This window comes from Suillus discolor, assembly GCF_016758755.1.
Source record: "Suillus discolor strain FC423 chromosome Unknown F5147scaffold_459, whole genome shotgun sequence".
In the NCBI taxonomy this organism is placed as follows: domain Eukaryota; kingdom Fungi; phylum Basidiomycota; class Agaricomycetes; order Boletales; family Suillaceae; genus Suillus; species Suillus discolor.
Genome location: NW_024541706.1, coordinates 1 through 15,326, shown reverse-complemented (window position 1 = coordinate 15,326; position 15,326 = coordinate 1). Strand labels below are relative to the sequence as shown.

The window sequence follows — 15,326 nt, the reverse complement described above, 5'->3', positions numbered from 1 at the left end:
ATGTGAAGCGGGAATGCGCGCGTGTATGGCGCGAAGCGCGGGAAAGCGTGCACGTGTATACAGATATGAGAGAGAGTAAGAGTGAGTTTGCTTAAGTGATGATATGATGTAAGACAAGAGAAGGGAGATGCAAGGTGTAAACAAATAGATTTCTACTATGTTCTGCTAGGTAAATAGTGGGTAGTAACCAGTAAGTCCTCTGTCGTTCTGGTGGGAGAGTAAGTCCGTGTATGTACTGCTGGCGCTTAAGTATGGCGCCTAAGCGCTGTCATGCGGAGCCGAAGCGCTACCGAGTAAGGTATGTAAAGATATATGTAAGTAAGGGTCCATGATAAAAATAAAGATGGAATGATAAGCAAATGTGAGAAATGGAAATATACGCACTAGGGAACTTGGTGGACAGTGGATGGATGCTTCCAGATGGCTGGCGCTATAGGGCGCTCAAGCGCGGGAAAGCGCGCGCGCATATACATCGTGAAGCGCGGGAAAGCTGCGCCTCATATAGAGATAGCTGCAGGTAGCACACAGAGTGATGCTACAAGTTCGTGCCATGTACTCCCCAGTGAAAACTGCCATATTGCACAATGAGAGGCATGAGTCTCTACATCGGAACCATCACTGTTCATTGGAAGCTCTTCAGATGCTTCACGCAACTTCAGACCTTCGTTTCTTGATGTTGGACCACCTTCAGACCACTTCAGACCACTACTTTGGTACTTCGGACACATTCTTGGAACATCGAGTGTGCTGTTGGTAACTTTCCTTTCTCTCATCCTTGATCTTAAACAAGATATCCCTTGCATTATATCAAGGAGTATTTCTATAGGCAGTCTCTTTGGGACGAGCACATCACTCGCACATTGAGTTCTGAAGGTAACACTTTGTAGAGCCCACACAGAATCAACTCTTTACAACACCTTGACATTGACTTGTGCATACTTTCCTGAGAGCTGCATCTCACTGGTCTTAGCCAAGTAGACATTGAAACAGAGTCAAAATCTATTAGAAGGATAATGGTGCATAAACTGAGCCTGAAAGTGAGTTGAAAATATGGATCCTATGAGCCTACAAAGATATGAGTCTCTACAGCAGAATATTTTTTTTGCCAGCTGATAGCTGAGGCATGAGGCTAACCTAGAATTTAGTCTATGAGCAAATTAGGTGAGGTGATGTGGAGCCCAGAGATGTTCTTGGACACGGAAAAGTGCATCCACAAACATCATATAAAGCAGATGTTTGGAAGCACGAGCTACAATGTGAAAGTACACATAAGTCAATATCAAGGTCTGATCTCATAAAATAAAAATGTTATCATTGGCAGGTTTCAAACCTGCGCAGTCCAAGAGAAACAGATTTTGACTCTGATGTTCACTTGCAATTTTATCTTTAGCAGGTTTTGAACCCACACAAACAGATTTGAATTCTGTCATATTAAATGCTTGGCTATAAGACCAGTTGGATGCACTCTCAATGAGCCCATTCAGAAGTGAATCCTCAAGGTACATTTATCTGCATTTTATCAGTTCTAACATTAATTTCTAACATCCTCCTCGAGTCCAATCATATGTGATCCTCCCATTGTCAGTTGTCACTCACGACTCAGTTGTTAATCCAAAAGACATCACAAACATCATCGGCCCACTGTGGTGGTCTGCCATCAGCAATTTTTCAGAGCAATTGCTAGATAAACAGGCCTAAGAATCAATCATGGTGATCATACTATTGAAAGAACTGCCTTGAGGATTCACTTATTAATGGGTCCATTGGAAGTGCATCTCACTGGTCTTAGCCAAGTGGTTGATACAATAGAATCTAAATCTGTCTGCATGGGTTCAAAACCTACTAAAGATCAAGTTGCAAAGTGATTATCAGAGTCAAAATCTGTTTGTCCTAGACTGTGTGGGTTTAAAACCCGCCAATGATAATTTTCATTTTCTATGCAAATGCTGTTACGTCGACTGTTGGTCGGCGTAGTGGGAACTAGGATAGGTCTTCTCAGCGACGAGTCGAGTGACTCTACTGAAGCTGAGCGTGGTCTGGCCTTGACGGAACGTCAAGGATTCCTCCGGCGATCTCGGTAAGACGGCGCTCGTCGAGATGCAGGGCTAGCGGATACGTGCAGAGGCGTATGGGAGCGACTCTGAAGTGCGGTCTCACACAAGGAAGCAGTTAAGCTTAGATGAGCAAGTTCTTGGTAGAACCTAGTAGATTAAAGTAAAGATCAATCTACAACAATGTGCCTACTTATACATAGGGTATGTAGGTGTTCAAGCTCAGTCTGTAATCTATAGTATATCGTACATCTAAGATAACCAGACATGAGGTTTAGATAAAGTACATGAGGCTTAACCTCTGATCATACATGCGGCGCCAAGGGCAGCTGCGCATAGGTACAGGAGACGCCAAGCGCTCCGGGTCTTCATACATGAGGCGCCTAGGGCGCTCCGGATCTTCATGAAGCGACATGCTGTATACATGCGCTGATCTAGGGTTGCCATGAGGCGTACAGCCTCCATGGAACAGGTACAAGGCCGTCTAGGCCAGGGGCGGGGTCATAGCGTCAGGCGGGGTCATAGCGCCATGAGGCGGAGTCATAGCGGTCCAGACCGCTGTCTTTCTAGGCGCAGGCGGCGCACCGCCGCGCGGGGAGTCTAGCAGAGCGGGGGCAGGTGTAGGGAGAGCTGGGGCTCTAGCAGGTGTTACAGATCCCTGTAACAAATGCACCTTGACACATGCTCATGGTCAGTTTGCTTAAAAGCTCATCAAAGTTGTATTCAGCCAAGTGATTGTCATAATATAATCAGAATCTGTTTCCATTGGAATGCAATAGGTTTGAAACCTGTTGAATGTTGCATTTTTTCTATTAGAACATTCCTTGAATACTTGCTCATAGACGGTATCTCAGACACTGATCTCCATTGGTCTTAGTCGAGTTGTCATCAGAGTCAAAATCTGTTTCTCTTAACCTGTGCAGGTTTGAAACCTACTAATGATAACATTTTTATTTTTATTCTATGAAATCACACCTTCACATTTCCCACATGGAATATTAAAATGAATCAGAAGGCCTCAATTTTCTGGTGGCATTATGACTTTCTTGCAAGAAAAACCAAAAAAAAAACAAATTCATGGAAAGAAAATGTTATTATTGGCAGGTTTTAAACCTGCATGGTCCAAGAGAAACAGATTTTGACTCTGGTGACAACTCAACTAAGACTGATGAAGATCAGTGTCTGAGAGACTGTCTACGATCAAATATTCAAGACATGTTCTAATAGAAAAAATGCAGCATTCAATGGGTTTGAAACTGCCAAGGTGCATTTTCATAAAATGAAAATGTTATTGTTGGCAGGTTTCAAACCTGCGCAGTCCAAGAGAAACAGATTTTGATTCTGATGATCCCTTGGAATTTTATCTTCAGCAGGTTTTGAACCCACACAGACAGATTTAGATTCTGTCATATTAACTGCTCAGCTAAGACCAGTTTGAATCCTCAAGGTACATTCATCTGCATTTTGTCAGTTCTAACATTACATCATTGGCCCACCATGGTGGTTGCCATCAGCACATTTTTGGAGCAATTGCTGGATAAATAGGTCTTGAAGTAGAGGCCCAGAAGAAGTCTGATGTCTTTTGCGATAAGAGTAGAATAAAAAAAATCAATCGCAGCGACCATATTATTAAAAGAACTGACAGAATGCACATAAATATGCCTGGAGGATTCACTTGTGAATGGGTCCATCGGGAGTGCATCTAACTGGTCTTAGCTGAGCAGTTAATACAACAGAATCTAAATCTGTCTGCGTAGGTTCAAAACCTGCTAAAGATGTCATTGTCAAGTGATTACCAGAGTCAAAATCTGTTTCTCTTGGACCATGCAGGTTTGAAACCTGCCAGTTGCTGACATTTGTTTTCTATAAAAACACACCTTGAAATATGCTGATGGTTGGTTTTCTTGCAAGCCAATCAAAGTTGTGTTTAGCCAAGTGGTTGTCATAACAGAATCAAAATCTGTTTCTATTGGAATGCAACAGGTTTGAAACCCGTTGAATGTCACATTTTTTCTATGAGAACATGTCTTGAATGTTTGCTCATAGACAGTATCTCAGACATTGATCTTCATTGGTCTTAGTCAAGTTGTCACCAGAGTTAAAATCTGTGTCTTTTGGACTTTGCAGATTTGAAACCTGCTGATGATTATGTTTTTATTCTGTGCAATTACACTCTGATATTTTCTCATGGATAGTTTTCTCCAAAACCCATCATAAATACTCTTTTCCACATCATTGCCACGATGGATTCAAAATATGTTTCAATAAAAGCATACATTAGAGGAATTTTTCTCAGTAGCAATCCCCTTGGGCCAAATCTATACTTGCATCCAGAGGTCTATTTGAGTTTTTACCCCACTTCACCCTTTCTTCTCCTTTCACCCCTTCTCATCTAGCTATCATTCCTCACACACACCATCTATGAGCAAATATTTGAGGCATGTTCTTATAGAAAAAAATGTGATGTTTCACAGGTTTCAAACCTGTTGCGCTCCAATAGAAACAGATTTGGATTCTGTTACATACAACACCACTTGGCTAAATACAGCTCCGATCAGCTTGCAAGCTGACCGACCATAAGCATATGTCAAGGTGTGCCTTCATAGAATAAGAATAAAAATGTTATCATTGGCAGGTTTCAAACCTGCACTGTCCAAGAGAAACAGATTTTGACTCTGGTGATCACTTGAGGTTTTTATCTTTAGCAGGTTTTGAACCCACACAGACAGATTTAGATTCTGTCATATCAACTGCTTGGCTAAGACCAGTTAGATTCACTTCCAATGAACCCATTCAGAAGTGAGTACTCAAGGTATATTTATCTGCATTTTTTCAGCTCTTTCAATAGCATGGTCAGTGTTGATTTTTTATCCTACTCTTATTGAAAAAGACACAGACTTCCTGCTGGGGCTCTTGACCTCTTGACCTGTTTATCTAACAATTTCCCTGAAAAAGTGCTGATGGAAGACCACCATGGTGGGTCCATGAGTGAAAACTGACAATGAAAGGATCACACAGTGTATTTTTGACACAGAGTTCAATATATGACCAAAGTCTTGATGCGAACTCAGAAGGATAAGTACAATAACAATATGATTCTTTCTAAAGGTCTTGATTTGGTTGAAGAAGAAAAAGAGCAGATTACACATCAAACTTTCAAGTTTGATCCTAATAACCTGGGAAATTAGTAAAAATACAAATCTATCAAGGCTGAGATTCTTTATTTTGCATATTCAAGTAATTGCCAGAGTGTTAAGACCATGCACAAAGGGTAGGACTGGTTCTGAAGGGCTTGGCTTCAGCTCGTGCACTGCGCCCCTTACCTGAGTATGTGCCCTTAATTGCAGATGGCATCTGGAGGAAGTCCAAGGAAGTCCATAGGACTTCCAAAGGAGCGCAGGAAAGTCCAGAAGGACTGTCCGGATCCAGATGAGTGCGAGAAACTTCCGGAGGAACTTCCGAAAATTACTCTGAGGTTTCGTCCTGGTACAGATATGTATAATGGCTACTCAGGATTCATCCTGAGTAGAATGGAGACAGAGGAAAGGCTGCAGGGACAAAGTCCAAAGCAGAATAGGTCCGGAGGACTGCGGGAAAGTTCTGGAGGAACTTCCGGAAACTTGGAGGAGCAGAGCTCCGGCCTAGGGAATTCCTCCCTAGGCCTGAGATGGATATTGACTAAGTCGGAGGACTAGAACTAGTATGAGGACTTAGTGTGAGGTCTAGTGCAAGGACTAATATGTGTAATATTCAGACTAAGGAAATACAGGAGTTTCTACAGGGTTTATATACTATGGAGGACATAACGGAGAATCAGTCAGCGCAGCGCACGAGCTGAAGCCAAGCCCTTCGGAACCAGTCCTACCCTTTGTGCATGGTCTTAACACAGAGTCAAAATATATTTTTCTTGAACTAAGCAGGTTTGTAATCTGTATAATGATGTGTATTTTGCATTAACTCGTGATTCATCACATTCCACTGTTTTGGATTTCATAGAATAAAAATGTTGTTATTGGCAGGTTTCAAACCTGCAAAGTCGAAGAGAAACATATTTTAAATCTGGTGACAACTTGACCAAGACCAATGAAGATCAATGTCTGAGATGCTATCCATGAGCAAATATTTAAGATAGAGAAAAAATGTGACATTCAACAAGTTTCAAACTTGTTACACTCTGATGGAAACAGATTTTTATTCTGTTATGACAGCCACTTAGCTAAACACGACTGTGATCAGCTTGCAAGCAAACCGACCATGAGCAGATTTCAAGGTGTGTTTTCATAGAAAATAAATTTTATCACTCAGTGGCAGGTTTCAAACCTGCGCAGTCCAAGAGAAACAGATTTTGACTCTAATGATCACTTGGCAAATTTATCTTTAGCAGGTTTTGAACCCATGCAGACAGATTTAGATTCTGTCATATCAACTGCTTGGCTAAGACCAGTTAGATGCACTCCCAATGAGCCCATTCAGAAGCAAGTCCTCAAGGTACATTTATCTGCATTTTATCAGTTCTAACATTAATTTCTAACATCCCCCTTGAGTCCAATCATATGTGATCCTTCCATTGTCAGTCCTCACTCATGACACAGCTGTTAATCCCAAGACATCACAAACATCATCAGCCCACCATGGTGGTCTGTCATCAGCACTTTTTCAGAGCAATTGCTAGATAAACAGGTCTTGAAGTTAAGAGCCCCAGAAGAATTCTGATGTCTTTTGCAATAAGAGTAGAATACAAGAATCAATCATGGCGACCATACTATTGAAAGAACTGCCTTGAGGATTCACTTTTGAATAAATTCATTGGAAGTGCATTCAACTGGTCTTAGTCAACCAGTTGATACAACAGAATCTAAATCTGTCTGTGTGGGTTCAAGACCTGCTAAAGAAGAAATTATCAAGTGATCATCAGAGTCAAAATCTGTTTCTCTTGGAATGTGCAGGTTTGAAACCTGCCGATGATAAAATTAATTTTCTATCAAAACACACCTTGAAATTTGCTCATAGTCGGTTTGCTTGCAAGATGATCAAAGTTGTGTTTAGCCATGTGGCTGTCATAACAGAGTCAAAATCTGTTTCTATTGCAGTGCAACAAGTTCAAAACCTGTTGAACCCCATATTTTTTCCAACTCTTTGTAACACCTCAGTTCAAATATCATCTGAGATCCCTGCTCATTCCTGTCTCTGTCTGACTTGAGTCTCATCCCCAGTGAAAACCTACAAGTGATGGAGCGTGGCTGACAGTGGCCAGACATGAGGATAATTTGCGAAAACCTGGTCAGACGAGATAGATAGTGATAGAACATTGAAGGTTCAACGATACAGCGAGGCACGAACAATGCTCCTGGTTGTATCTATAAATGTTGTAAGGTCGCGCGTTGCCTAGTCTGCTATACTTGAGACGACAAGTGCGTTCGACCCTAAAGGGGAAGCGAGTGCAGCAAGGATCTAGAGGTATGCGCTGAAAGCGCTACTGGTTGGCCAATGCGAAGCGCGAGAAAGCGCAGGTGCGCGCAAGGCGCGGGAATGCGCGCGTGTATGGCGCGAAGCGCGGGAAAGCGTGCGCGTGTATACAGATATGAGAGAGAGTAAGAGTGAGTTTGCTTAAGTGATGGTATGATGTAAGACAAGAGAAGAGAGATGCGAGGTGTAAACAAATAGATTTCTACTATGTTCTGCTAGGTGAATAGTGGGTAGTAACCAGTAAGTCCTCTGTCGTTCTGGTGGGAGAGTAAGTGAGTCCCGGTGGGTGAGTACTGCTGGCGCTTAAGTATGGCGCCTAAGTGCTGTCATGCGGAGCCGAAGCGCTACCGAGTAAGGTATGTAAAGATATATGTAAGTAAGGGTCCATGATAAAAATAAAGATGGAACGATATGCAAATGTGAGAAATGGAAATATACGCACTAGGGAACTTGGTGGACAGTGGATGGATGCTTCTGGATGGCTGGCGCTATAGGGCGCTACAGCGCGGGAAAGCGCGCGCGCATATACATCGTGAAGCGCGGGAAAGGTACGCGCGCATGGCGCGCGTTGCGCGGGAAAGCTGCGCCTCATATAGAGATAGCTGCAGGTAGCACACAGAGTGATGCTACAAGTTCGTGCCATGTACTCCCCAGTGAAAACTGCCATATTGCACAATGAGAGGCATGAGTCTCTACAACGTGAAATATGCTCATTCCAAAAAATAGGAAACCAATTTCATTGATTTTACCTTCCTGTCATGTCACTTGTTTCTGTTTCGCTATGTTGTCAAAGTCATTCATCATTTTTATCACAATTTGCTCTGTTTACTCTAACACATGAACGCAGGTAAAGCGCAGGTCACAAAACTTATCTGTGACCTGCGTTCTGTCAGCGTCTCGTGTTAGCAAGACATACCTTTGTCTATACCATGTCCAAAGCACCCAACTCCTCTGCAGACGACACCCAAAAATATCACTGCGATTGCGAGAGACTATGCAAGGGCCAGCTGTGCGAAGTACCTTATGGAACATGGAGATGACATGCAGGATTTCGAGGTCCTGATACAAAGGGGACATGTTCTCTCAAGGAGAAAAGAACACATGCTGGCATGGCCAGCTCTGCTGTGCAGCATGCTTCCCAAGGCCGTTCTACTGGTGGCATGTCAGATATTTGAAGGTCTCTATCTCTGGATCAGGACCCACAACTTGTCCAGCAGGATGAGCAGGATGATGATCCTAATCTAGAGGTTCATCTTGTTGCTCTTGTATGTAGTTTTACTACAATAACTTGCGAATTCTGCAGGAGAACCATCTAGCTGATTATGACGACTTTGGGAACATTCCCAACACAACACCAGATGTCCACCCTCCCATCTCACCTCCTCGACATGTAATACCACAATGATCTCCATCCCCAGATCCACTACTACCACAACCTAACGACAGTGGTGTTCCTGCACCCCTAGATGCAGATGAACGTGTCCTTATGGAGGACATCTATACACACGTGAAACATGATGATCTTTATCACTCCCTCGCGTTCATCTCGCGGATGCAAACAGCCAGTCTGGATGATGAGGACTCTGGGCTCAGCGCAGAAGCAATCACATGGCTCAAGTTCCCACTGCAATTCACACCTTCACTTGGGGAGGATCACATTACAACTGCCGCTGTCAAGCTCTACCTCGCACATTCAGCTTCAGACAAAGAATACAAGAGGACGCGCAGGATAATCATCGAGCTTCATGGCTGTGCACCTGACGAGTTTCCCACATTATACCAAGTCAAGCAGGTTGTTGCTGAGCTCACTGGAGTTGAGTCCATCATACATGACATGTGCATAGATTCGTGTGTTGGATTTACAGGACCATTTGCAGGACTTACACACTGTCCTGAGTGCGGGAAGTGTCGTTACGAAGAAGTAAAGTTTGTAGAAAGTGATGGCGAAATTTGGGTTCCACGCAAACAATTCTCGAGCATTCCAGTTGGACCACAACTCCAAGCCCTCTATCATGATCCAAAGAGTGCAGATGCTATGCGATATTGTGAACGTCAAACTCAAGAGATCTTCGATGAGCTTCAAGAAATGAATGAAACCAAGCCTGGCTTTCATGACATATTCGATGGCTCTAATTATTTACAGGCAGTTCACGATGGTCGAATCAAATATGACGATATCACGCTGATGTTTTCAATTGATGGTGCACAGCTCTACAAAAACAAAGGCTCTGACTGTTGGATAGGCATCTGGGTGGTACTTGATCGATCCCCAGAGACACGCTATAAGAAGAAAAATGTCCTGCCAGCCCTGGTCATTCTGGGACTGAAAAAACCGAAAAGCTTTGACTCATTTCTGCTCCCTAGCTTCCATCATCTTGCTGCAATTCAGCGTGAGGGCCTAGCCATATGGGATGCTTTTCAAAATAAGCTCTACAAATCTCCTCCGTTCCTTGTACTTGGATGCACGGATGGACCTGGTTTGGCATATCTGAATGGTCTTGTTGGACATCATGGCAAAAATGGATGTCGTCTCTACTGTGGCCTCAAAGGACGTCACAAGGCTGGCTGTCCACACTACTACCCTGCGCTCCTCAAACCACCTGACTTGAACATGTTCGGATGTGATCACCCTGACATCGATGCTGCAAAACTTGGTAGCTGCTCACCAGAAACTTATGTAGCTAATCTTGCACATGTTCTGCAGTCTGCAAATGATGCAGAATACAAACGACGACGTCTCAAAACTGGCATTTCAAAACCAAGCATTTTCCTTGGGTTTCCTTCTCACCAAATTTTTGGTTTGCCCAAGTGCTTTGCTTCAGTTCCGATATCATGCATCTTGCATCACTTAACCTGCCTGATCTTCTCATCCCTCTTTGGCGTTGTAGCACTCGGATCAGCATTGGGCTTGTATCCTGCCAAACTCATAGGTATTCCACATACACATTCCTTGACACTCCATTTTACCTTCCGAGAGTTCCGTGCGTTCGTCCGAGTCGTCCGAAGGTCGTCCGTCCATTTCTGAGGCTTGTATACAGTTCCGATCCTCCGTACCATGTCCCATCTGTGTCCGTTTTACTTCGCTGGTGCGTTCTTCACTTGGTTATCTGTAATTGATTATGTCTAGGGGCACATATGTCGTCGGCCCGTCGGTTATACACGCCTTGCATCTTATTACATGCATATCTCTGTAGCGGCTCGCCTTGAGTCTTATTACATTTTGGATGTCTTATCTCGCTACTGGTTTCGCCTATGCAGTTTCCGAACTTTCACGCTGTAGGATATAATCTGCCTCGCTAGCTACTGGCACTTCACTTCACTTTCCCTGCTACGAGTCATAGTTAGTAGAGTCACTTTCGGATAGTCGTACTTCGCACAATCGACCTTTTGTTCATTCGGAACGATTGTTTGGCCTGACCGCTGCCATTTTGCATCTCGCTGTCTCAAAGTACTTTCGATAGGCTTTGTTTAGTTATACTTTGCGAGTCTTATACTTCGACACACCGTCGTACTTCTCTCGGAACTTTCGCTGTTCATTGGAAGCTCTTTGGACGCTTCGCGCAACCTCGGACCTTTGTTTTTTGACGTCGGACCATCTTCGGACCACTTTCGGACCTCTTCGGATGCATCCTCGGAACATTGAGCATGCTCTTGGTAACATTCCTTTCTCTCATCCTCGATCTTAACAAGATATCCCTTGCTTTATATCAAGGAGCATTTCTATAGGCAGTCTCTTTGGGACGAACATCTCACTCGCACTCTGAGTCTTAAGGTAACACTTTTGTAGCGCCCACATAGAATCTACTCTTTACAGCGTGGGTGCTTTGACTGCGATGATGACGATGACGTGTCAACATGGGACTGGGCAGTCCTCAAGGGGGACATTTGGAAGGAGCATGGCAAGGCAGTGGCTGCTGCGACCCCTTATCTCCCCACATCATTCGACCGACCGCCTCGCAACCCAGCTGAAAAGATCAACAGCGGATACAAGGCTTGGGAATTCACACTTTACCTCTTCGGCTTGGGCCCAGCACTATTCTATGGCATTCTTCCAGACAGATACTGGCGTAATTTTTGTCTCCTGGTCCATGGCATCTGACTTGTCAGCCAGCACTCTATCTCTCGAAAAGAATTGCTCACTGCACACGCTAGTTTCATCGGATTCATGAAGGGCTTCGAAGAGATATATTATCAGTGCCGTGTCGATCGCATACACATGGTTCAACAGAGCATTCACACAATTGGCCATTATGGCTATGAAGTTGAAATGAAGGGACCATTAATTTGTGCATCTCAATGGACAATGGAGCGAACAATTGGGAACTTGACTGAGGAATTACGCCAGCACTCGAATCCCTATGCAAACCTCTCTCAACGAGCAATTCGACGTGCCCACATCAATGCTCTCAAGGCACTCATTCCAGACATTGATCCCGATGACTCGAAACCAATCCCACCTCAGTGGTCAAAAGATATTGGGGATGGGTATGGACTTCTCAAAGCACAGGATCGCTCTCACTACAAGACTCATGACTATGAGGGTCCTGCGATATGAGAGTATATTGAATCTCAATGTGCTGACTCACCTGTGCTGGGAATGTTTCATATGGATGGAAGTATTCATATCTCTCGATGGGCTCGTTTGCGAATCCCAAATGGCCAGGTTGCTCATTCTCGGTGGAAAGAGGGACATCAAACTAATGCACGACATTCGCGCAATGTTAAGGTGAGGAATTGGATTCACAAAAAAACATGAGCATGACGATCATTTTTAGTTCATGCACAACGGAGAAATTCACTTTGGTGAAGTGCTATATTATTTTCAATGTGAAGTTCATTTGGACGAAGAGTCAACTCTCGCACTTGTTTCAACATACTCTGCTCCAGATCTAGCCTTACTTGAAGCTTCACATCACACAGTTGTGTCTTGCATGCACCTTGGCGATGCATCCTTACAAGTTATTGATGTCAAGTCGATTCATGCTGTTGTGGCCATGGTTCCTCATCAAATCAATAACGAGGAGCGGTTCTTTGTTGTTGAGAAGCCAGGGCTTGATGTAGCTGACCTGGGTGGGTACGAGGAGGAGGTCCAGGAGGACGAGTGATGCACCGTGCTTGTCAGGTCAAAAAGAAATGTAATACATTGAAATATATCCGCCAGAGCCTCGAATTACATGGGGATTGTCAGCAAGGTGAAGTGACTCGGAGTTGGCAAGTGCAGCACACCAGGTGTGCTACAACAAGTCAAAACAACATTCTTCTCCCCAATCAATGACTCGGACGACATGTGTCCATCGTGCACAACAATGAGCAACATTCTAGGGAACCACCCTCATCCAACAACTACAGATTCTGATGATCAAGATGAAATTTCAGATGCCTCGCAACCAATCATACTATCAGTCCCAACAGAATCTCTCGATAATTCGCTGCCTGCCAGTGATAGCAGTGAACAGTCAGGATCATTCAAGAATATGGTATGGACCTTCTGATTCTAAGGTTGTCATTAGTTGGCTGAGTTATGCAAGGATGAGAATACTTCGTCTTTAAGTGGCTTCTTCAGCGGTCCACAAATATCATCTACCCTCCATCATGGTGTCGAAACCGAAAACATGCGCCTCAAGAAAGAAATCAAATCACATAAACGCAAAGTACGACAATTACAACATGACATTGCAACATTGGATGGAAAATTAGAAACCCATACGTATGCTGCAATACTTATGCTGTCATGCTTCTGGTACTAACATATTCAACAAGAATACTTTACAATCAGCTGTTAGATTGTGTTGATCACAGCACAGGCACAACTCGTAGTTCCCTTGTGCCCATTAGTACCAGCGAGAAGGTCTCAGGATTGACTGATGTCATCTCCATCACCTTTGCCTCATACACACCATTAGATTGCAAAGATTTTCGGGACATCAGAACAATCTATTGGACGCGATCCGACTTCAATTCTGCAAAGACCAAGTCCCGTGGTGTCTTGAAATGGGGCTCCAACAAAAGGAAGACAACAAGAACTACTGACGATGCTGAATCTGTAGAATCTGACTCCAAGGGAAACGAGAAGGCAGGAGCTCTTCTGTTCCTGGTTGACAAGCATGGTAAAGTTCTGTCTGAAACTCGTCAAAAGGACATTTGCTCGTTCCAACGCAGTATCTGATACACACTTCTTTCATTCAACCTGGCCCCTGTGGCATGGAGCAAAGTCGACAGCATCACACAGCTATATTACTATGGCTGCATGCGCACTTGGTTTCCGGAATTGCAGTTATGTGAAGGTGACTGGAAGGTGGAGGCGATGGCAGTGGAGTATTATCATGGCTGGGTAGATCGGCTAACCACAGGTACTGCTGTCAAGATTGAATCCAAAGACACCAAGATCAAGGGCGAAAAGTCTCGTGACCCTTCTCTCGCACTAGAGGCCTTGAGAAGTTCTTCCTCAAAGCGTCCGACATCCCTGACAGTACTACAAAGCGAGCGTGCCAAGAAACAAAGGGTATTACTCGCAGATGGAACATCCGAGTCATCAGAAAGTATTTCTACTTCTATCACTATGAAGAAGCCTGTTCCAGCTTCACCACCAGCCTTACAAGTGAGTCGCACTCACATTTTGGGACACCAATCTCACATTGTTTTTTTTTTAGGTTTCTCAGCATGTTCAACAACACTGGCGCACAAGACACTGTCAGTAACATGTCCCCAGAGTCACACTCTGTAGACGAAATTCCACAATCTCAGCCTACTATGCACATTCAAGTCAGTACAGCCTCCAGCTCAGATTCTGCTCAACCCTCTGGCAAATCTGTCACACCATTGTTGGATTCTGTCCCACTACCAAGCTCTTCGACACTCGCATTTCTTGCAACAGCCCTCAATAATGCGTCGCTCGAGGGTAGCACATCTCCTCATATTTCACCTCCCTCTGCTACATCTACCGGAGACGTTCTCACCCAGCCTGTCAAAAAAAAAAGAGGTCCAACAAACCCTAACAACGTCTTCAAGCCAAGTTCGGGGTCAACGACAGCGCGCAACCTCTGTGGTATCGAATGGCAGGCTCAGCACAAGACAGGAACTGTTGCAGAGTTTACGCACACTGGAATAGTCTGACTCTCCAACAGAGAGAGCCTTATATTGCTCGTTCGAAACTTGCAGATGCTGTGAGTTTGTTTTTGTTCTCTTGGATGATATCATATTTTTAATTCAACTACAGGCTAAAACAAACACTGCTGAATTTGCAGTTAGTGGACCATAGGATCCTGTTCGACAAGTCTCCTTCGCTCGTTCTCATTCTCATCTGCTCTCACTTGGTCTCATTCTCATCTGCCAGCGCTCTTTCTCGAACTTGTTCTCGTCTGTTCTTCTGCTTGGACTCGGCAGACTCGGACTCTCAGACTTGTCCTTGGTCTCATCCTCGTCTGCTCTCCTGCTCGGTCTTGGTCTTGGTCTTGGTCTCGTTGTCTGCTCTTGCTTGCTTGTCTGTTTCCCTTGCCCAGGCTCATCTTCATTCTCGTCTGCTTCTTGTCCTGGCACCTGCATTCATTTCTATACAACTGTACACTAGCAGTACTACCACACTGTATTATCATACACACAAATGCATTGTTTTATGTTCACTACCGCAAACCATGCTGTATCACGTTCTCCCGCTGTAGAGACTCGCGCCTCTCAATGCGGAATATACGGCCCTATTACCCACATAATTCCCTACACGTTCCAGCTCTTATCTGAAGGATCAGTCATACGCGCTCTCACGCGCGTGCCCTACGTACGCGCCTCGTTCGCGCGCCTTACACGCACTCGCGC

General features: G+C 44.3%; 2 protein-coding genes across 2 annotated transcripts; both read left to right on the top strand.

Moving 5' to 3' along the window:
• Positions 1-12,123: 12,123 nt before the first annotated feature.
• Positions 12,124-12,622, top strand: F5147DRAFT_783963 (uncharacterized protein; the record flags this gene model as incomplete). The annotated part of the gene is made up of 2 exons (XM_041442840.1): positions 12,124-12,243; positions 12,293-12,622. 2 exons carry the CDS (start codon positions 12,124-12,126, stop codon positions 12,620-12,622), a joined length of 450 nt encoding a protein of 149 aa, XP_041284189.1.
• A 201-nt stretch (positions 12,623-12,823) lies between these two features.
• On the top strand, positions 12,824-14,630 carry F5147DRAFT_783962 (uncharacterized protein; the record flags this gene model as incomplete). The annotated part of the gene is made up of 6 exons (XM_041442839.1): positions 12,824-12,994; positions 13,046-13,224; positions 13,278-13,675; positions 13,730-14,115; positions 14,168-14,207; positions 14,242-14,630. 6 exons carry the CDS (start codon positions 12,824-12,826, stop codon positions 14,628-14,630), a joined length of 1,563 nt encoding a protein of 520 aa, XP_041284188.1.
• Positions 14,631-15,326: the final 696 nt, after the last annotated feature.